Raw genomic sequence first — 24441 nt, 5'->3', positions numbered from 1 at the left:
ATTAAAACATTAGCTTTGTTTCCAGCTCCTACCATCTGTGAACAATTCAGGAGAAAATGGCAGGAGTGCAAAACTTACCCCATAGGTGAGATAAGTTGTACCAGACTGAGGGGCTGGTTGTACACTGTAAAAAGTGTCTCGTCAGATCTACTTAAAAAATGACTTCATGTGGTAACAAAGTAAATTAACTAGTTTTATTCAGCCTAAGTAATACTTTGAATGAACGATTCTCTCGATTTAAGTTGAATAAAACTAGTAAATTTACTTGTTACCACATGAAGGAATTTTTAAGTAGATCACTAAAAAAGTCTGATGCCAACACAGTTCGTTCAGTACACTGTAAAAAGTGTCTCGTCAGATCTACTTCATGTGGTGACAAGCAGTTGAACTAGTTTTATTCAACTTAAAAAAACATGTTGATTGAAAGAATCGTTCATTCAAAGTATTTATTTAGGTTGAATAAAACTAGGTAATTTACTTGTTACCACATGAAGTGTTTTTTTAGGTAGATCTGATGAGACACTTTTCTACAGTGTACATTGCTACCCTGTTTGGAGGAGATACTTCTGAGGAGATTAGATATAAAATAATAGGAAAGCAGGTAGGCCCAATCCCAGTTCACCCCACTCGCCCTTACCTCTTAGCCCTACCCCTCCGTTTTGCACATTCATGCCTTGGGGTAGGGTGTCCCGATGGGGTAGGGCAAGTGTTAAGTAAAAAGGAAAACTGGCCAGATAGCTGTGCAAGAGACCAAAGAAACCCACAAATGTGAGAATTTTCTCTGTTAAAAAATTACGATAACCACTGTATTATCTTAGTTTAGTGGCGTTTCAATGTATTATGGTCCTTTTCTTCATAACAAGCATGAAAAATCACTAGTAGTTTGCTCTTGTCTCGGTACCTCACTAAATTTCATGGTCCAATTTAATGGTGCAGCGGTTACATTCTGGTGCCTCGGGCATCAGAACTGCTGATGCATTATTTAAGGTGGAACTGGAAAATTCGAAGAAGAAGCTGGCGAATATCTGACTTCAGCTTCATATCACTGAAGGATTAGGGATAGGCAATAATAAATAATTGCGCTGCTCCTTTGAAGGCGTATGATGCCATAAATGTAACTAAAGCCCAGCATTTCGTAGTGAAGATTTCAACCACTACCCCTTGTAACTCAGTGTCAAAGGGCAAGGTGACACGCGAAATGTAGGGGTAAAAATAAGAAATCAAATCTAAGGAAAATAAGTGAAACAAAACAAAAATGTCCAAAACTGGAGCTCAAAAACTGATTTAAAGCTACAGAGAAAATGAGGCTCCTAACAACCACCTGGAAGACCTGGTAGACACAAAGAAAGTGAGTTTAAGAGTGTAGTTAGAATTAGAGACACAGCAATAACCCCAACCAGATTTTTTCTATGTTAAAGGAACAATTCAGTTGGAGAATTAAACAAAGTCAAGCAGTTGTCCACCCAGTGTCCACCCCGAAGCCTTTATAGTTCCACAAAAGTTCCTCCCACCTTCAAGATACATCATCAGAAGGGGGTTTTCCTAAGTTTTAAACCAGGAGATCTCACATTAGAGACTGCAGCACTGCTGTAGGAGGCAGGAAAGCCTGTTTACAACAGATGGTTTACAGTGATGGTTTAAATTTCCATTTTGGCCAGCGTGCCCCTTTGAGTAGCTCGGGCAGCGAGGGTCCGCAGCGCTGTGCAGGTGTCTCTTAAAGCTGCATTTTTTCTGAGTTACTCACTGGGTTTATTTGAAGTGTCGGTCTTCACACGGCCGTAACTTCAGCTGATGATTCTCAGGAAGACAGTAAACTCACAGCCGCTTTACGCTGTGACGTAAATGTGGTGGTGAGGTCACTGCGCAGGAGTGTGTTAAAGTGCTTTAAATACTTTCACACACTCACCGGTCAGCGCTGTAACACCGCTCACTCTGGGTTTGATGTGCTGAGAGTTTTGTTCAGTTTCTGGACTCGTTCTACCAGCGTCTTATGTACAAAACTCATCTCTCTCTCTCTCTCTCTCTGTCTCTCTCTTTCTGCATTGTCAGTATCAGTCTCTCTCTCTCTCTCTCTCTCTGTATTGTCTGTATTAGTCTCTCTCTCTTCATTGTCTGTATCAGTCTCTCGTTCTTGTATTGTCTACATCAGACTCTCTCTCTGCATTGTCTGTATTAGTCTCTCTCTCTGCATTGTCTGTATCAGTCTCTCTCTCTCTCTTCATTGTCTGTATCAGTCTCTCTCTGCATTGTCTGTATCAGTCTCTCGTTCTCTGTAGTCTACATCAAACTCTCTCTCTGCATTGTCTGTACCAGTCTCTCTCTCTGCATTGTCTGTACCAGTCTCTCTCTCTGTATTAGTTTCTCTCTCTCTCTCTCTCTCTCTCTCTCTCTCACTCTGCATTGTCTGTATCAGTCTGTCTCTCTCTGTATTAGTTTCTCTCTCTCTCTCTCTCTCTCTCTCTCTCTCTCTCTCTCACTCTGCATTGTCTGTATCAGTCTGTCTCTCTCTGTATTGTCTATATCAGTCTCTCTCTCTGCATTGCCTGTATCAGTCTCTCTCTCTCTCTCTCTCTCTCTCTCTATCTCTCGCATTGTCTGTATAAGTCTCTCTCTCTGTATTAGTTTCTCTCTTTCTCTGTATTTTCTATATCAGTCTCTCTCCCTCTCTCTGCATTGTCTGTATCATTGTCTCTCTCTCTGTCTCTGTCTCTTTCTCTCTCTCTCTCTCTGTCTCTGTCTCTTTCTCTCTCTCTCTCTCTTTCTCTCTCTCTCTGCATTGTCTTTATCAGTCTCTTTTATAGTTTACCTCTAACCTGGACATTGTGTTTAGTCATGGTCTGTACACTGTACAGTACATCAAAAGTTGCTCCTCCAGTGTTTCTTCTGAAATGAAGGGTGTTATTAGTGAGTTTGTGCTGCAGTGACAGCCTGTACTCTTCTGGGAAGGCTTTACACTAGATTTTGGAACATTGCTGTGAGGATTTGATTGAGCATTAGTGAGGTCAGGTACTGATGTTGGATGGTCAGTTCTGGATCACAAACTCATCCCAAAGGTACTGGATGGAGTTCCATCACTTCAGAGAACACAGTTCCACTGCTCCACAGCCCAATCTTGGGGGGCTTTACACCCCTGTAGCCCACGGTTTGCGATGGTGACCTTAGGCTCATGTGCAGCTGCTCCAGCCCTTCTACTGGTCAGTGCTTTTCTATGGATATTATACAAGCTTTTTGATATTGACTGAATGGTGAGAGCAGAAAGAAAAGGCTTGAATAGAAGGAGCTCATTGATTTGACTGGGAGAATCAGACTTAAAGTGGTTTTTAGATCGATCGTATGTACTGACCAGTAGTCTTTAAACACAAGTGAACACTTTAGCGTTTGGAGCCGAGCGCAGTGGGATTTAGTGGGCTAATATTGCTCTGGCTGCTTTTCTTACCCACTGATGTCCTTAATCATGGTGCATATTACACAATGATCATTAGTGTTTATTGTAGGGGAGACTTCTAAAAGTGGACCTGCGGCATGTGGCTGTTTCTAGCGAACGCCGCTGCCAGAGCGGTTGGGCTGCGAGTTGATTAAAGAAAGAAAGAATAAAAAAAAGAACCTTACCTTTGAAAACGAAGGAAACGACTTTCCACAGCAGATGTGTTACTACATTGCCTATTATGTTGCCCATTAAATAGGCTCTTTCAATGGCCCATTATTTTCTCCAATAAAAACCGGCTCACTGCGCCCTGCATATCCACCTCCCCCCCCCAACTCACATTCACTTCAGAAAGCATATTTAAGAAACGATGAAATCCCCCCTGTATAAAATGAAACATTTGATGTCTTAAATATGAACCAGACGGTGTTTGGGCTAACCATGGCAGGTGTGGAGAGGGCCAATTCACTTCAATAACGGCAGGCTCTCCTCAGAAAACCTGCCAGAGAGCAACCCCCCCCCCAACACACCCACCCACACACCTTCCTATGCCTTCCGCCTGCCCTCAGATTACTCAGAGGTAGTTCCCATTACGACAGCACTGCAAGGCTGAGGAAATTCATGGCCTGAAGCAGGAGATCGGCCATGAAAGCTGGAACTGATGCACGAGAAACAACTTAATGCATTTGATCTCATTAGCCTGCCATGGTATTTCTATTTCTATGGTGTTGCAGTTAGGAGACGTTTGCTTTGCTTTCTGAAGTACTATTTGGACAAGATCAGTCTCATCCCTGTCTGTGATGTCTGTGAATTGATGAGCTGTAGAACTAATCCAGGGGTTTTTCTTACAAAGCAGGATTTCTTGGTTAGCCAGCTAACTTTAATCTTAGTTCGATCTAATCCTGGATTGTCTGTCTCACCTTTTATGGTCATAGGCAAAAATATCTGTCTGTCTGTCTATCTGTCTATCTACCTATCTATCTATATCTATCTATCTATGTAAATGTATGTCTATCTATCTGTCTGTCTGTCTGTCTGTCTATCTATCTATCTATGTATCTATGTAAATGTCTATCTATCTGTCTGTCTGTCTGTCTATCTATCTATCTATCTATCTATCTATCTGTCTATGTAAATGTCTGTCTATCTATCTGTGTCTGTCTGTCTGTCTATCTATCTATCTATGTATCTATGTAAATGTCTATCTATCTGTCTGTCTATCTGTCTGTCTGTCTATCTATCTATCTATCTATCTATCTATCTATCTATCTAACCTCTGCAGACAACACACTTAAATATGGCATATTTTTGTTTTTGTTTCTTGAGAAAATAGTCAAGAAAAGAAAAAAAAAGAATTCTTAAGAAGTTATTTGAAGAATAACATTTTTTCGTTACTTTTTTCTTTAGAATGAAGTTAAGAAAAAAACACGTTTAAGAAGATTTTCTTTCGTAAGACACTTTCGTGAATCCAGCCCTTATTTGGATTTGAATCCAGTAACAGCATTAATATGTATCTCTGACAAACTAAAATGTTGGCACATGTTGGTGCTGCTAATCTTTTGTGCCACACCAGTGCTGTCACAGCCCTTTAGTACCAGCCTTTACAAGTACAAGTCCTTTTTTCCCTGGTTTTTCCCATGTTTATCCCTTCATTAACCCTTACGGATACTCAGATATCACGATTTTCCTAAATACACATCCCTCCTTAGAACATGAGGGGGTCAAAATCGAAGCTAAATGCAGGCCTTTGCTTTTTTAGCTGCTGCATCGCTCCATCACCATTTTCCGTTATGACATTGTGATAAAACACCCAAAGCAACCGAGCCCGCTCCTGTCAATCAAGTCCTCCGCTTGGCCCTGGGTGATGTAACTGCCCTCCGCCCTCCGTGTATCTCAGGGAAATATGAGCCTGGAGTGTTGTCCTTTTTTGGCTCGAGCCTGGAGTATTGTTCTTTCTGGCTCCTGACATTGTTGTAATGTGATGGAGCATCCGGACGAGATGTGGCATTCTGGAAAGGTCAGCTTTCGAGCGTCTCAGAATCCGTCTGTCGCCGTGACGATGGCAGCTGTCATATGGACGCTGGCATGTGCAGTCATCCCGTTGCACAGAAAAAGAGACGGACCTTTAAGTTGTGCCTGAAGATCAGGCCTGTCGTTCCAGGGCGCTGGAGTGTGACTGAGAGCATGATGCCTGCTTGGAGCTCCTCTAACGTCTCTCTGATGTTTCAATAAGCAAAGGATCATATGTGACTGCATTTTAGCCTGGTGTGTACGATGAAGTCAAGTGCTGCTGACACGTTACGAGCCGAAACACATGCCGGATCTCTTATCAAGAAGGTCTTATCATGTTTGAGACTGGTTTAAGAGTTTTCCCAAGGCAGCCAAAAATAGTAGCTTTGCTGCCCAAACTGGGATTGGAATCTCAATCTGACCCCAGTCACTGTAGGGTTGTTTTTGGATCGGTTGGTTCTCTCGACTGGATGTTGAAATGTCTGGTTGAATCTCTAAATGCATTCCATCAATTAAAGTATGTAAAGTGCTGCTCTAGTCCTGCCATTACGCCTCTCTCTCACTCTCCTTTGCTCACTCTCTCTTGCTCACTCTCTCTTGCTCGCTCCTGCAGGCTAGCATGGGGACACACACGGTTTTAACTTGCAGGGTGGTTGCGTTCTGCTACATCTCAGTCTGAATACTACTGTACTAAACTCCACGTCAGATCAGTACACCACCAGTTACCCCTGTTATTTTTGAACATATTATTTATCACAGGCTGTGTGGAGGCGTGAACTCAGAATGAACCCCTTGTTTTCGAGGGTCTCGTTGCCCCTTGGAACTGAGTTACAAGATGTAGTGGTTAAAATCTTCCTCTACAAAATAAAAAAGAGCATTACTTCATTAACAGCTACTGGCGCTGCTCTGTAGGCGACCCTGCCGGTCTGCAGTGACAGCAGAGGAGGGTAAAGTTCAGCTCCTCACTGCTGGGCTTTAGTTACATTTAGGGCATCATATGCCTTCAAAGGGGGGGGGGCGATTATTTAATATTGCCCACCTCTAATTCATCAGTGATATGAAGCTATTCACCAGCTTCTTCTTCAAATTTTCCCGTTCCACCTTAAATGGTGCAGCAGTTCTGATGCCTGAGGTGCCAGAATGTAACTGCTGAACCATTTAAGGCGGAACAGGAAATTCAGCGAGCTAGCTACTGAGACATCAGGAAACTACTAGCGATTTCTTATGCTTGTTATGAAGAAAAGGACTATAATATATTGAAACGGCATTAAAGTAAGATATTGTAATTTTTTAACTGAGAAAATCCTCACATTTCTGGGTTTCTTTGGTCTCTTGTTCTCCATCTTGCCAGTTTTTCTTTTTTCTCATAACTCTCTGTTTGGAGTCTCTGAAAAACCTCCATTTGGGGGGCCATGTAGCCCTAACACTTCGCCCTACCCCTCTATCTGAACAAAAATCGGGACACCCTACCCCTAGACGTGAACACGCAAAATGGATGGGTAGGGCTATGTGGTAGAGACAAGGGGTGAAATGGGATTGGGCCCTAGTCTTGGCTCTATCTTGGACTCAACAGTAGTAGTCTTGACTACCACACTAGTTTTGTCCCCTTTACCTCAAATATAGTCGATCAGCCAAGACATGCTTGACATTTTCTTCTTTAATACTGGAGCTACAAGGCTCATGTAGCTAATGGACGCTTACGCCTCACCAGTGCGAACTGCATGCTTAAATCATCACACAGTTGCCCCAAACCACACTAATAGACTTGCTGATGTGGTTTCAGACACTGTTACATATCGTCACTGTCAGAAAAAGCTTGTATGTCCAAAGTGGTAACTTTACAGGAGGTTCTTAACTAATGAAAGTCAATGTAAAAATATTTTATTTTAAAAATTTGGGTCAATTTTGGGTCATTTCTCTTGGTCCCATTCTTCAGGAAGTTCTGAAACAATGTAAGGGGCAGCTGGTTCTTTCAAAGTATGGGGAAAAAAAATGGAAAATGAGAAAAATGGAATGGTTTTGTTCTCAGCCTATGCTGTATAGCGAAAACAGTATTACAAGCCAGGCTGTACTTTCATCTGTTTTATAGATAAGAGTATCTCATACAGTGAAGGTAAAAGGGAAACGTCCCATACAGCTGCACGGGCACCAACAAAAGGACTCTTGTTCCAGCATCAAATCGAATTCCTCTTATCGTTCGATTACTTGGAGACGTTATCTAAAGAAGTAATTTGCTTATAAATTCAATTTCAGGTGAGAGATTTTGCTGTTTACTGATGCTGGCTTTGCAGAAGGCAGAGGAAAGAGCAGTCCATGCATGTCAGGGAATTCATTTAGGACGAAGCGCATGTGAGACAGACAAGAGCGCTGACAGGCCGGGCTTCCTCAAGGGCACGAGACCAGGTAGCTCTCGCATGTAGATCCATGTTTTATTCACATCTATTTGCTTTCATTTGGCCTGTTGTTAGCAGGTGATTGGTTCAGTGAGGGAAAACGCGACCGGAGCTGCTGCCCTCTGTTTCCTCCGTCATGCTGCTGCCTGCCACGCTGTTGACAGGTTTTATTTGCTTAATAGATTTCCCCAATCTGTCAGCAGCAGACGCATGTAGGTGATTCACCCTGTGGCAGTCAGAGCGGGACACTGTGGCGATGCATTTTCACACTTCAGCATTCTCAGGAACGGGGAAATTGAAATGGGGTCAGACTACTGAACGCCTCTGTGCTGCTGTTTAACCCCACCAGGCATACTGATGAGACTGGGATTCTATCCATGATTCCAGCTCATCGTTAACAATAGAAACAATAGAAAACAATCACACCCAAAAAATCACTCCTAAAAGGGTTTAGTGCATGTCAAGTGTTGATGTAGTGAAAGAATAAAATATTTGTAGCCCAACAAAATTCTGTTTGAACCCCACTGGAGCACACAAAATTCTGCCTTTTTGTGACTGAATTCTGTCAGGCTACGGTCCGATTTGGACAGAAATTTCTCAGCTGCAGTCAGGAGCAGGCAGAATTTTGTTGGGCTGCAGTCGGGATCAGACAGAATTTTGTTGGGCTGCAGTTGGGATCAGACAGAATTTTGTTGGGCTGCAGTCACATTTAGACAGAATTTTGTGGGCTGCCATTCGGGATCAGACAGAATTTTGTGGGCTGCATTTGGGATCAGACAGAATTTTGTTGGGCTGCAGTCAGGATCAGACAGAATTTTGTGGGCTGCATTTGGGATCAGACAGAATTTTGTTGGGCTACAGTCGGGATCAGACAGAATTTTGTTGGGCTACAGTCGGGATCAGACAGAATTTTGTGGGGCTGCATTCAGGATCAGACAGAATTTTGTTGGGCTGCATTTTGGATCAGACAGAATTTTGTTGGGCTACAGTCAGGGTCAGACAGAATTTTGTGGGGCTACAGTCGGGATCAGACAGAATTTTGTGGGGCTACATTTAGGTTTGGACAGAATCTTGTCAGGCTGCAGTGGGATTAAGACAGAATTTTGTGCTAGCGACTCACAAAATTTTGTGGGGCTACAGTCGAATTCAAAAAGAGTTTTGTGGGGTCTACAGTAAATTCAGAAAGCATTTTGTCAGACTATTATCAAATTCAGACAGAATCTGGTTGGGCTGCTGTCAGATTTAGACAGAATTTTGTAGGCCTGCATTTAGATACCCAGGTAATTTTGTACGACTGCCATCAGACTCACACAGAATTTTCAGATTATAGTCAAATTCACACAGAATTTTGTCGGCATAGCGTTGGATTCAGTTCAGACTGAACTTTTCTGTGTTACGACTGTGTTCAGACAGAATCTGGTTGGGTTAGAGTTGAACTTGGACACAGTTTTATAGAGCTGCGATCAAGCCGAGACAGAATTATGTTGGCCTACAATAGGGCATAGATGACTTTCCATAGACTTTTCACAGAAGAAAAGTATCTAAACTATTCTAATGTAATTACAAAGCAGATTTCTCCAGACCTTCTTGAAAGTGGCTGTCCTGGCAGAGCTTAGATCAGAGTTTTCTCTACCACATCTGATCCTACTTATCAAGACCTTCAAGAGCTTTTAAATATCAGAGGCAGGAGGCTTAGATTAGTGTTGGAACTGAACTGCAGGTGGCTTATAGGGGACCAGCAGCTCTTTTCTTTGTCTGATCTTGTTTTCACTTCTTTTTTTCTCTTCTCCTGTCTGTCTCTCTTCTGCGCTGTAGGTAAGGTGAAGTGTGTGTTTGATGCCCAGACTCCCGTGTGTCCTGTCTGTCAGGCTGTTCTGCGGCCGGGGGAGCTGCAGGAGCACATGGAGACGGAGATTGAGCGACTCACGCAGCTACACCTGAGGTACATGCGCCCAGATATACACACACTTTTATCTGACATGTATCCACATGCATTGACAGTACTGTGCAAAAGTCCACAGAAAAAGTCCTTTCATTTTTAAAAATTTCAGTCAAAACAGCCACAAGGTTTTTCAGTATCATTAAAAAAGCAGAAAATGTATATTTTACAGAAAACAACTACAGTAAATATATTTTTCCAGTATTCAGTGAGTCACTCTTTACCTTTATTACAGATTCAGTTCTTTTCAAGAGACTCGCTTTCAGTTTTTGAAATTTCCACACCTCCAAAGTTCAGTCTTAGAAGTTGGTTTTCCATTTTCTGCTTCTCGCTATGCAAGTAATCCAAACACATTCGATGACGATGAGGTCTGGACTGTGGGGTGGCCAGTGCAACTCTGTTGTAAACATGGAGATATTTGTGCTGTAAAAATGCCATGTTCTGCCATAAATACAATAGGGGTGCAACGATTAATCAACTTAGTCAAATAAAATCACCAACCAAATTAGTTGGCATCTAAGGTAATGGTTGATTAGCTGGTGACATCATCACTCGTGTCACATCACCGCTTACTGGAGAGTTAACAAAAGCACTGTGGCAGCATCGAGAACAAAAAGCGTGGGAGCATTTCACGCTAAACTCAGGAAAAAAGTCACTTGTGCTGTTTGTAAAGTGACCCTGTTCACTTTCCAGATAACGTTTACAGTTTTAAACACTGCATCGTTATCTTAACGTTGAAGCCAAGTTCAGCTAACATAGGAGAATGTTTGCAAACAGTTGCAAGCAGTTTTCTGTTTACCTTGAGTTCTCCACTAACATTTGCCTCCACTCGCAAACAGTTTCAGGAAGTAGTTCTCTGTGAACATACAAGGCAGCTGGACGAAGGGTTACCATTAAAATGCAATGTTTACACCAAATCACTCAAATTTAACTGTTCATAGAGAACAAGTTTGCCACAAATGTTCGCCACCGTTTGCTGAATTTGAACAGAACTCATGATTATGGCTGGAGATGTTCATGGATATACATACATAGATGCTGTGATGGGTTCAGCCAGGCGCATCAGTGGCAGTGCTATTTTGGGGCGGTCAGCATCACTGCTGGACTGTAGGTGTGATTACTGGAGAACTGATTTAGTGTCCAACGAAAAACAAGTATCTCCAAAATAGTAACTTTACAGGAGAGGGCAAAAACGTTCTTTACTTTCAATGTAAGTCAATGGAAGAAGTTTTTATTCTTAGCAATTTTGGAGCATTTCTATTGGTCCAATCATAATGAAATTTTCACACAATGTAAAGGACGGCTGCTGAGCTCAAATGATGCATAAAAGTAAAAATCGCAAAAAATAAAGATAGATGTTTTGCGTTGGACATCGACGATATTGTTTTATTTATCTTTTGTATTAGCAGAAAATTTCATTAAAACAGTACATTTTTAAATATTCATCTTTATTGTCTTCATTGCTAATGCATAATGCAACAACCTCAAGCCAAATTTAAATGCTGATAGCTACATAAGAGTTATTTGTAATTCAGCGATTCATAATCCGAACAATCGATTATTCCTTTCAATAATCGAGATTATTCAACCATCAAAACAGTCATTTGTCGCAGCCCTAAATTACAGTGTGGCTGATTTAAATGAAACCCAATCGAATGGAGACAATAGAGCACAAAGGTGTTTAGTTCAGTTGAGCCGGTGGCTCTCAGGCTGTGTGCTTAACCAACGCTAACACAGCAGAACACTCACCCTTTCCCCCCTCGCTCATTAGCCCTGTCCCTCCTCCGGCACATTAAATGCTTCCAGGTCATGATGGCATATTCATCAGCAGCCTCAGGCGCTCCTCCATCACCCACAGCGCTCCGACTACACATGCTCACATTCCTCACCACATATTTCACAGCCTCACGCTCAGGGCGACGATGGTGAAAATCACAGCGATGTTTAATAACGCCAAATCTCACCGTCCCACCATCAGCAGTACGCAGGGAGGGGGCGAGGGGCGAGGCTTTCGCTCCACATGAAGGATTCGTTCAATAAAGACATTACAGCTCTAATCTGCTTAGTGACAGAAACGCGGACAGTAATTGTGTCAAATTGTATTCGGCCCAAGGGTGTGTTTCAGCTGTACGGGAAGGCAGGACGGGGGCGGCTCTGCCTGCATGCGCCACTGTTTTACATGCTCTATGATCATTTCTCTCATATTTCCCAACTTTACAGGTTCTGTCTGATGCAGAACCGAATTGTTCTTGCATTTTTGTATGAAACACCTGGTACTGATATGGGAACTTTTACATATCCGCTAATCCCAATACATAAATATAAAATGTACACACTTAAAAAGATGGTTCTTCAAGGGTTCTTTAGTAAAGGCAATGATTATATTTATACACTCTTATAAAAGATGGTTCTTCAAGGGTTCTTTAGTAAAGGCAGTGATTATATTTATTACCATGAGTTCTATACACTTGTAAAAAATGGTTCTTCAAGGGTTCTTTAGTAAAGGCAGTGATTATTTTTAGAACCATGAGTTCTATACACTCTTAAAAAAAGATGGTTCTTCAAGGGTTCTTTAGTAAAGGTGATGATCATACTTACAAGCATGAGTTCTATACACTCTTAAAAAAGATGGTTCTTCAAGGGTTCTTTAGTAAAGGTGATGATTATACTTAGAAGCATGAGTTCTATACACTCTTAAAAAAGATGGTTCTTCAAGGGTTCTTTAGTAAAGGCGATGATTATACTTAGAACCATGAGTTCTATACACTCTTAAAAAAGATGGTTCTTCAAGGGTTCTTTAGTAAAGGCAATGATTATACCTAGAACCATGAGTTCTATACACTTGTAAAAAATGGTTCTTCAAGGGTTCTTTAGTAAAGGCCATGATTATATTTAGAACCATGAGTTCTATAAACTCCTAAAAAATAGTTCTTTAGTAAAGAATACGGTTCTATATGCTATAGGCTTTGCATGATTAAAGGCGTGCACCACTGTTTTACATGCTCTATGATCATTTCTCTCATATTTTCCAACTTTACAGGTTCTGTCTGATGCAGAACCAAATTGTTCTTGCTTTTTTGTATTAAACAACTAGAACTGATATGAGAACTTTTACATATCCGCTAATCCCAATACATAAATATAAAAAGTACACACTTAAAAAGATTCTTCAAGGGTTCTTTAGTAAAAGCAATGATTATATTTATACACTCTTAAAAAAAGATGGTTCTTTAAGCATTCTTTAGTAAAGGCAATAATTATATTTAGAACCATGAGTTCTGTACACTGTTAACAAAGAGTTCTTTAGTAAAGAACCCGGTTCTATGTTCTATATTCCTTGCATGATTAAAGGGTTCTTTGCATCATGAAAGCGTTCTTCAGGTTGATGGAGAATCTGCTGTATATGGTTCTATATGGAACCTTTTTGGAAAGCGTTCTTCTGTTGTTATATTTTAAGCTTGTAACAATAGCAGAACACTTTTTGGTGCTATATAGAGCCCTTTTCAAAAAGGTTCTGTATAGAACAATCTAAAGCACATTCTCCATTAATCACACTTTCATGATGCAAAGAACCCCATTAATCATATAAAGGGTTCTTTGACTGTTCTTGATTGTGTTTTTCGCTTTTCTTAAACACATCTGGAACTAAAGGCTTTTGCTTAAGCATTGTTTCTAAAACAAACATGAATATTCAAACTGATGCCTGCATATGCATTTATGTCTAAATAAAAAATATTATTATCACTAATAAATACTAATAAATACTAATAAATACTAACAGTACTAACAATCATTTTAAACTATTTTTTCAGTGGCAGTTTTCATGTAGGATTTTAGTCCAATGTAAAGTTGGAACTACAATCATAATCATATCATAATTACTATGTTTTTGCCATTAAAAATCAATCAGTGGAATGTTAATGCATTTTAGCCAATCTGTGACGAGGGAGGGCGGGGCCTATGTAACCCTATGTTAGATGATGATGAAGCTGCTGCTGCATAAACTCAAACTATCTAATTAACCATCGCTCCACCTGTTTTTCCTGTTTTGTATTCTAATATTTTATTCTAATGCTGTTTGCTATCCGGTGTCGACCAGAGGAGGATGGGTTCCCCTTTGAGTCTTGGTTCCTGTCAAGGTTTCTTCCTCTTAGGGAGTTTTTCCTTTCCACTGTCGCCATTGGCGACGCTCATGGGGGCTCGGACCCGGATTTTTCTGTAAAGCTGCTTTGTGACAACACCTGTTGTAAAAAGCGCTTTATAAATAAACTTTGACTTGACTTGACTTTGTGGTAGAAGAGGAACATTTCTCACTGGAGTCACTCCATATAAACTGTTTCATAGTTTTGATGTCTTCATTATTATTCTAAAATGTCGGAAATAAATAAATAAATAAATAAATAAGTTCTATGTGGTTTGTCCACACCTTTGATTGGCACTGTATATCAGTCTATCAATCACACAGTAACAGAAACAGCCTGTTGAATTGGTGGGAAAAAAGAATTATGACCCACAAAAAATGCCCACAAATGTTGTCCTTGCACCTGGTAATTGGGTTCAAATGACTGAGTGCTGTTGCTCCACTATTTCTATAAATGTAAAGAAAATTTTCCTGAGTGGGCCATAGTTCAGTCTTTCCTCAGCGTTCGAACTGACCGCAGCTCTTTAAAGCACGTTTATTTACACTGAGTAACGATGCAGTGTTTCAGCTCAGCCTGAATCCTGTGTGAACTCTTCCTCTCTTACAGTCCGAGTCTGTCACAGAAGGAGTGTCTCTCCACTGGGCTTCTGAAGGTAAGAGCTGCATGAGCGTTTGCTCACCTCAGCCTTTCTCATTATTACCTCAGAGGCTAATCGGTCAGGCAGCAGCTGAGGCAAAAGTGTCTGTACAGATTCATTTGACTCAAAAAATTTTAGCCTCACCTCACTAATTTCACTATTTCAGTGTATGTGATGTCATAAAAAAGCCACCTGTGAATAAATTCACTCTCTTACTTTCTTTTCTATGGAAATCAGTTTTAGCTATTAAAGGAGAACTCCACCCATTTTTTAAAAATTCTGCATAAGTGACTGAGATGTAAACAAGGTCTGATGTGAATGTGACTCAGATGTCTTTACAGTGGTGGTGATAGGAACCAGGGGTCGCCATGACTACAACACAAATATAGACATTTTATTTACTATCCAGAACCACCAGTGAACCTACATGAGTTTTTGTGTAGAATGTTGATGATGGTAAAACAGTGAAATCTGAAAAAACTCATTTTCTTTGGGGACTATTTTGCCTCACAGCGCCCTGCACGTATCCCTCCACTATGCATGTATTTTAAAAATACATTTTAGGCCAAAACTTTGTCTCCATAAAACCATAAAACAGTGTCTCAGACATCAGGCAGTGAATTCATAACCATTTCATGTAGTAACTTTCTGTGAGGGAGCTTTTAGAGGTGGACGTCTGGTTCCTATCACCACCACTGTGAACAGTTCTGACTCTGTAAGTTTCTCTAGAACAGAGCGATTCACACCAAACCACTCTGATTTTGTTTACATCTTAACCATTTAATAATAGAGGAAAATTAAAAAATGAATGGATTTCTTCTTTTATTTAAAATTCCTTTATTTTAGAAATGTAATTGGTACAAAAAAACAAATTAGAACAAAAACTGAAGTTTGATTGTAACATTAAAATTCAGCTTTTATTTTTTCAGTTCTCACTAGTGAGAATTTATATTATTGAGAGGATCCATTTGTTGCAATGTAAAGCAATTATTAACATAATAATTCAAAGACAACCAGTCATGTTGAAATTCTTATCATTACATGTTTACATTGATTTATTGATTACATTTATAAAAGGCAAGTCTTACTTTTACAAGTAAAAAATACATTTCCCTAGATATAAAGCATCCTGCAGTCTAATAATAATAATAATTATTATTATTATTATTATTATTATTATTATTATTATTATTATGCTTAAATACAAATTTCTTTGCATGTGAAACTCTATTGTATTTTGCTTATGAAGGCTTCTGATTCTGGTTCCCTCACTTCCCACCAGCCCCTCTTCTCTGCCCACATTAAGCGAGAGGGGGGCTCCTCACCCCGTCCTGCTGACGAGGCCGTCCACTCAGACAGGTACCAGGTGAGACACCTTTCCTCACTTTTGTAGAGTGAGATTTGAGAATGAAACTGTGTGAGGGAACTGTGTGCAGCGTTAGTGGCTTCATCAGGCTGAACTCTTTCCTGGCTGCACATTTTAACCCCTGTGTGGTGTTCAGGTCCGTGGGACCCATTTTCAGTTTTTACCAAAAGAAAAAATGATGTGATTTATTATTATTTCAACCTCAGATTCTTGGTCTTTGCTCATTTTCTGTGAAGAACTTATAAAATAACCCATTTTCAGTGCTTCACTCTGTTCACCCCTCACACATTTATACTACACATGTGGTGTTGGGTGAACCTGCGGGGAGTAAAAGTGTGGAGGTGCTGTGTCCTTCACTCTGTTCTCCTCCTACATGGCCTGCTGTTAGTGTGTGTGTGTCTGTGTGTGTGTGTGTTTGTATATGTGTGTGTGTGTGTGTGAGGGTGGACAACTTGGACAGGCTGCTGACTGGCTACAGCTGCTAAAGGAGAACCCTACGCTGGACACTTGTGATATTTTAAACATCTGGTATTTTTACATAAATTGTTATGACTGTATTGATTTAAAAACAATAATGTGATGGGTCCAGCAGACCACTGAGTAACAAACACATCAACACCACACAAGGGTTAACCTCAATCTTACCTAACATACTACCCACAGATCCACAGCAGCAGGTGAGCGTGTGTGTCCACGCTGTTTGTAGCATTGTGTGCTTTACTGTGTTTTCTATCACTGTATAAAAGAAGCTCTATACTGCCTTTACTGCTGGACGCACACATTCAGAACATAATTCACTTTAGAAACACATATTATTATTTTGTTTCATCAGAGTAACAGTAAAAGCCTCTGAAGTGTGAGATATAATATAATTTGTGTGTCTGAGTATCTGTGTGTAGTTTGTGACACAAAATAAAAAGCTAGATTATATTCTTTACAAGTCAAATTAAAAGTGACAATATTTAGAAATCATGTTATTGTTGGAAAAGAGTTGGTTTAAAAAAGCAAAAATAATTTGTTCAGTTATGACTGTGAATTATTCCATAACTACTATGAATTATTCAGTATCTATTATAGATTTTTCAGGATCTGCTATAAATTATTTAGTAAATATCGTTAATTATTCAGTACATATTATAGATTTTTCAGTATCTGCTATAAATTATCCAATAACTACTGTTATTTTTCCAGTATCTGTTATAGATTTTTTAGAGTCTACTGTAAATTATTCAGTATCTACTATTAATTATTCAGTATATTTTATAGATTTTTAGGATCTACTGTTAATTATTCAGTAACTACTATTAATTATTCTGTATCTATTATAGATTTTCAGTATCTCTGTAAATTATTCAGTAACTACTGTCAATTATTCAATATCTATTATACATTATTATACTGCTCTAAATTATTCAATAACTACTGTTAATTATTCAGTATATATTATAGATTTTTCAGTATCTACTGTAAATTATTCAGTACTATTAATTATTCAGTATCTATTATAGATTTTTTAGTATCTACTGTAAATTATTCAGTAATTACTGTTAATTATTCAGTATCTATAGATTTTTCAATATCTGCTATAAATTATCCAGTAACTACAATGAATTATGCAGTAATCAGAATCTACTACAAATTATTCAGTATGTGCTCTAAATGATCACCCTTCTGTTATGATGTTTTCAGTAACTAGTTTGAATTATTCATTAATTCTATTATATCCATTCTATTAAGACTAAACTAATGTATAACTAATGTAGTACAGTTAATCTGTGGCCCCACCTTTCATTACTTTATAATTGAAGGGGTTAACACAGTACCCAGTGAAGTGCTGCCATCTGCTGGTGGATTGTGGTGGACAGCACTACAGAGAGCATATTAGCTGAATTCTCTGTCCCTCAGAAACACCTCCTGGCCACTTTATCAGAAACCTCTCCATGTAGCGCTGAGTGCCTTTCAAACATTGCAGGGCTGAAGTTACTGTGCAGTTTCACTGGTTTTGTCTGTCTGTGTTTTTCTTCACAGACGTTTCTGCGAGTGAGAGCCAACAGACAGACAAGACTGAGCGGTACGAATAACCACTGTCCATTCCTCTCATCAGTTCTGTTGCTTGGCTTTTATATGTAATATGGAAGTGAATTATGTTAAAATAACAGCACTAACAGTTTAAACTGCACTGAAATCTGTCTTTTCTTCACTCCATATTTCTGTGTTCCAGTTAAACACTAAGCACTAACACTGTAAGATGTACACAGTGCGCTAATATTAACGGTGTCTTGTTTTGTCTGGTCATTGTACTGAAAACACTTGTGCTTTACATTTACATGATATACATATTTACAAACAGGTCAGCAACACAACTTTTTATATGTGTACATATATTGTTTCATTACAAACTGTATTTGGAATGAAACAATATATTGGAAACACTAAAGTACATTAAGCAAAAATACATTCTTGGGCCATTTTTCATACATTTTCAAATGTATTTGATAATAACACTTTATATATATATGTTTCTGAATGAGCTGATTGCTGTCTTTACTTTTTTCGTGAAGAATTGTGTTGATTGATGTTCAGCTGACTGATGCATTTGAATCATGTAAATTCAAAGCACTTTTTTTCATTGCACACCATTTTTAACACAGATTTTAGTGAATTTTATGTTATTAGTAAGATTGACGACTACACATAAAGACCTTATAGCAAAGTTATATCCACTCATGCAAGACTGGGGGCTAGTTGCACCAACTTTTGCAACAACATTTTGTAGCTAAGCTAAGTCAGTCATAACATTCTGGGTGTAACTTTAAGACCGTTTCACCAACTGAATGACTCAACTTGACTCTACTCGCCTTTTTTGGTTTTCCACTGAGCAAATCTGGTACCGGGTACTATTTTTGGTACCACCTCCGTCAAGACTCCGAGCAAGGTGAGCCAATACCAAAATGTGATGTAAAAATCCTAAAGACTCCTGATTAGTCCGAGAAAACTGCTAAGCACATATCGCTGTTGTCAGAAGAAAACCTCGTATCTCCAAAATGGTAACTTTACAGGAGAAGGAAAAAACCTACTTTACTTTTAATGTAAGTCAATGGAACCAGACTTTTTTCCAAGTCATTTTGGGCCGTTTCTTTTAGTCCATTCATCATGAAATTTACATACAACGTAAAGGGTAACAGGTGATTTCAAATCATGTCAAAAACTGAAAAAACATCAAAAATGGAGATACAAGGTTTTCTTCTGACAACAGCGATATGCTAATGTAAGTCTTGCGTCACCTTCTTGAGGACCCAGAATCGTCTTGCTGTCTGAATGCTGATGTAGTTTTTCCTAAACTTTCCCGTTTTTCTCCGCAGTCTTTTGTCTCGCTGCCATCAGTCTCTTCTGAACAAAATCTGTCTCCGTAACATCACGGCGGTTTCTCGCGGCATCACTATGATGACCAGCTACATTGAAAGGGTCCTATATCTGCAGTAGCTGATACCAAAAGCGAGCAGAGTCGAGTCGAGTCATACCATGTGGTGGAAAAGTGGCTTTAGAGACTTCTTCTGCTATGACTCAAGTCTCTGGCACAGTGTGCAGCAGCGCTTAAACAGCTAACTTCACTAACTTCTAACTTGTGTGTATCAACAGTAGGTGATTAGCTAACTACAGGAAAATGCTGACATATCACTTCATTCATCATAAGTTTGGAAAGAGCTGTTGGATGTCTGCAAATACAAACCCAAGAAAGCTGGGACAGTATTTGAAATGCAAATTAATACAGAAACCAGTGATTAATAAATCCACTTTGACCTGTATATAAACAAAAACAGTACAAAGACAAGATATATAATGTTTTATCTTATCAGTTCCGTCGGTTTTGTAAACACACGCTCATTCTGAAATTGATGTCTGTGACGCGTTCCAAAAAAGGAGCAAGAAGTCCAGCTGTTTAGACGTAACTTTGGTTTGTATGTAACCAGCAAGCCTATTGGCTCTATTTATTGAAGGGCGGGACACAATACTGACTGCTACAAGCTTTTTCGTTCATTTTCCAACTAGTGACCGGTCTCCTCCTTTGTGACGTCTCTGCTGCCCACTGCTAAAATGTGTCTTGTCAAGTGAAGACGTCTTGAAAGAAGGCAGAGTGCAGTTCTAGGCAACCAAAACATTGTTTAAAACTATATATCGGAGCAGTAAATGTATTTTTGCCAGTAACATCGCTATAAAACATTAATCAGAGCTCTAATCTAAGGAACCTAAGCTCTGTTATGTTAAAGAATCACTCTCAGGGGCGATTAGTCACAGTTATTAAGATTGAAACAGCTTCCCACTTTATGAGGAAATGAGTCTTTCGTCACAGCTTATTGATCGTCATCTCTCTAATTAATGACCCTTTGCAATGAATTGGTCAGCTATGTGATTATGGTACACACTCACATACATAGTGGTGCTATAGCCGCCCATCCTAAAGATTAACAATCCCTTTCACTATTAACACTTAAAGGGGAACTCAGATTTCTTTACAGTGGTGGTGATAGGAACCAGGGTCGCCATGACAACAACACAAATATAGACATTTTATTTACTATCCAAAACCACCAGTGAACTTAGACATGTCTTCTGAGCTTTATATGGAATGATGATGATGGGAAAATAGTGGAAAATCTGAACAATAAGTTTTCTTTGGGACTATTTTACCTCACAACACCCTGCAGGTACACCTCCACCTTTGGTTTGGGCCAGATCCTTCTAAAACTATCATAAAACAGTGTCTCAGACATCAGGCAGTGCATTCATGAACATTTCGTATAATAACTTTCTGTGAGGGAGCTTGTAGAGGTGGACGTCTGGTTCCTACGATAGCTCATCTGCTGCTGCACAGTTTGTGTTGGTCATCCTCTAGTCTTTCATCAGTGGTCACAGGACGCTGCCCACAGGACGCTGTTGGCTGGATATTTTTGGTTGGTGGACTATTCTCAGTCCAGCAGAGACACTGAGGTGTTTAAAAACTCCAGCAGCACTGCTGTGTCTGATCCACTCAGACCAGCGCAACACACACTAACACACCACCACCACGTCAGTGTTACTGCAGTGTTGAGAATCATCCACCACCCGAATAGTACCTGCTCTGTGAGGGTCCATGGGGGTCCTGACCACTGAAGAACAGGGTAAAAGGGGGCTAACAAAGTATCAGAGAAACAGATGGACTACAGTCTGTAACTGTAGAACTACAAAGTGCACCTATATAGTAAGTGGAGCTGATAAAATGGACAATGAGCGTAGAAACAAGGAGGTGGTCATAATGTTATGCCTGATCGGTGCAGATAATGTAGGTATATGTATATAGAATATATAGTTATATATAGAGTTGACTGCATGGATCTAAGGTTTGAACAAGGCCAGGATGATTGTGATTGGTTAATAATTCAGTCCTGTCTTTTTCCCTTTCCATTTCCCCGCCGCTGTTTCAGTTCACAATCTCGCCGTCTGTTTTATCAGTTTCGGTCTTATTTTCCTGTTCAGTTTTTGCTCCATCAGCTACACGGACCTGTTTCCCATCACACTTTTACAGTCCCTGTAGTTTAGATAAGCTGAACAAAGCTGCACATAAACTCATATTTATTAGAAGAGGTTTGGTTTGTTATTTCTGTTGTTGTTGTCACTGATGTCTTGTTTTTGTTTGTTTCTGAATAGCCCGTATGGGGAAGCTGAAGAGGAGGAAAGCAGAGGAAGAGCAGGTACACAAACTAACACCACCCAAACATGCGCTGACAGGAGGTGTTCTGCTTTTTTTCTTAGAGAAAACTACATTTAACATGTTAGTTCATTCATACATTAACTATTTTATTGCCCTAAAACTTCATACAGTTGGGCATTAATCACACAATGGATTTAATGATAATTACATGTAATTATCTTTATCACCAATACGTATGCATTGTTAAGTAGCTCAACTTTGGCTTGAACTGCGCTGCTCCTGTCTTCACAGGTAGTTTTATTAGCATGTATTGATAACATTGTTAACAGACTCAGGGTCACAGGCAGCAGGGGTGTAATGATGCGCTGTGGTGCATTCATCTGAAAGTGCCTTTCAATAAATATAAATATTCAATAAAATATACATTAATTTTTCGGCCAAAATGTAATGCATGTAGTTTTAATAATAGGTCTTTAAAATAAAATTAAAAATAGCTTGGTATATTGTTTTTGCTCTCTGTATTTCACTACTGTGAAAAGTTTGGGCGCCCCTGGACACATTATGTTTTGTTGATTTTCTAAGTAAAAACAAGTACACATCATAGTGAAGAGTGAAACTAGGACAGCACAACAAAAGTTGTTGAATGAAATGTATTTGCACAAAACTATTTTTTATGTTTTTTTCTGTGCTAATTTGTTTGTAAATCTGTTCTCCATTGAATATTGAGGTGGATACCGTTTTACTAAACGTATATTTATTTAAACATGTATTTAGACATGACTGAGAAACAATAATTAGCATTTATTGTCATATTTTCTTTACTGTTAAATATAAATATGAATATATGCTGTTAAATATAAGTGAAGTTATATTTTTATACAGGTACCTATATGTGTGTATGTGTGTATATATATAAATATATATAACTTGGGACATATTATTATTATTAATATATAGTATTACATATAGATATTTACATATAAAGACATTGTGTGTGTGTGTGTGTGTGTGTGTGTGTGTGTGTGTGTGTGTGTGTGTGTTTCGGCAGAGAGACAGTGTGTGTGTTGTGGAGAATGGATCTGTTGGAGGAGGGGGAGACGAGTACGAGTGGAGTGAACAGAAAAGAATGCACATGGTGTCCATCCTGAGGGGCTTCAGAGGTACACACACACACACACACATACACACACAGTCTGTATGTGAGTCTACATTTGAATCCCTATAACTATATAACTTAAACATTAGTTCCATAATATGTACTGAACTGCTATAAACTATTCAATATCTACTATAAATTATTCAATATCTACTGTAAATCATTCAGTATCTACTATAAATTATTCAATATCTACTGGAAATTATAAGTTAAGTGACCCTTATTAGTCCCACAATGGGGAAATTTCACCTCTGCATTTAACCCATCTGTGCAGTGAAACACCACATACGCACTAGTGAACACACACACACTAGGAAGCAGTGAGCACACTTGCCCAGAGCGGTGGGCAGCCCTATCCACAGTGCCCGGGGAGCAGTTGGGGGTTAGGTGCCTTGATCAAGGGCACCTCAGTCACACACAGTCGGCTCATGGGATCGAACCGGCGACCTTCCGGTTGCAGGGCTGGTTCCCTAACTTCCAGCCCATGGCTGCCCCGATTATTCAGGATCTACTATGAATTATTCAATATCTACTGTACATTATTCAGAATTTTACTGAACACTCGTTACTGAATATTAAGTCTTAAGAGTTACTGAATAATAATCCCGCAGTCTGAGGAGTTAATTGTGTATATGTTGTGTTTTGACTAAACGTGGATGTGTTTGAATGGTGTTTCTCTCTCTCAGGTTTGGTCAGCAGCACGGTGAAGGAGAATCAGGACAGTGACGCAGACCTGGACGTGGACGGAGACGACACACTGAACTACGGCAAAGCACAGTATCCTTCACACAGGCTTCGTTTCTGAAACTGGCTTTAGTTTTTGCTCGTCTGAAAGTCTGAAAGCCTTTTCTCGCTACATTGATTTGAGGATGGAGTTCCTTTTTCCTCAGTAGAGCCTCAGTGATGGTGAATCCAGTGAACAGTCTGGCTGTTTTTCCTCAGCTTGTGTTTTCAGATACTCAGAGACAGACGTGATCCCCAGCTCACGAGACGCAGAGGACAGGGCAGTGAAGTATGAGTCCATTCAGACTGTCTACGATTGACAGACACCTTATCTGAGAGTTTATCTACGACTATGAAGGATGTAACAATTTCAATATGATAGAAAAATGCTGACTCACTCGCTCTTTTCTCAGCTTCTCTCATTTGATATCTTTTGTGGAAACCACTGTCTGTGGTCAGAACTGGGCATCTGGGCCTACAAAATGTGTTTTTAATTTTAAATTTTTACGAATTTTTTAACGAAATAAGACATACAATATTGAAAACAGGATTAAAGTGCCTGTAGAAGACGCTGCTTTCTTTCTAATTTCTTGTGTTTTTCCTCCTCAATCTGTTTCCTCAGTGTGGACGCTGCCAGCAGGTTGTCTCCAGAACATTGCAAGTGGTCAACTGCAGGTGAGAATTTCATTCATTTGGGCCTGTGTGGATTTCCCTTTAGCCTATATGAGGCGTTTTTGTGCAGTAAAGTGTGATTTAGCATAGTGGCAGCCCAATATATCAGCTAGTACACTAATATATGAGGTCATTATTTAGATACTAGAAAGCAATGAAAACAAATATTGAGGTAGATGCAAAGTTCAGTGTTGATATTTTTATATTAATCAGTTCTGACTCGTCCCTCATTGTACAGAGTGGAAACGTGTGAAAAGTGCAGATTCTAAGCTTTGAATCTATACCAACCA

The 24441-nt window shown here is 39.5% G+C and overlaps 1 protein-coding gene across 1 annotated transcript in view; it reads left to right on the top strand.

Moving 5' to 3' along the window:
• Positions 1-24441, top strand: part of rnf220b (ring finger protein 220b) — a 69265-nt gene that overhangs the window by 37461 nt on the left and 7363 nt on the right. Inside the window, exons 3-11 of the mRNA XM_036578092.1 lie at positions 9643-9769; positions 14515-14560; positions 15828-15911; positions 17940-17982; positions 21597-21640; positions 22649-22760; positions 23443-23533; positions 23712-23768; positions 24102-24154. Coding sequence (XP_036433985.1) covers positions 9643-9769; positions 14515-14560; positions 15828-15911; positions 17940-17982; positions 21597-21640; positions 22649-22760; positions 23443-23533; positions 23712-23768; positions 24102-24154 — 657 coding nt within the window. The remainder of the gene's footprint in view (positions 1-9642; positions 9770-14514; positions 14561-15827; positions 15912-17939; positions 17983-21596; positions 21641-22648; positions 22761-23442; positions 23534-23711; positions 23769-24101; positions 24155-24441) is intronic.

Source organism: Colossoma macropomum, unplaced genomic scaffold, assembly GCF_904425465.1.
Source record: "Colossoma macropomum unplaced genomic scaffold, Colossoma_macropomum, whole genome shotgun sequence".
NCBI classification, from domain to species: Eukaryota; Metazoa; Chordata; class Actinopteri; order Characiformes; family Serrasalmidae; genus Colossoma; species Colossoma macropomum.
This window is presented reverse-complemented; position numbering and strand designations above follow the sequence as displayed.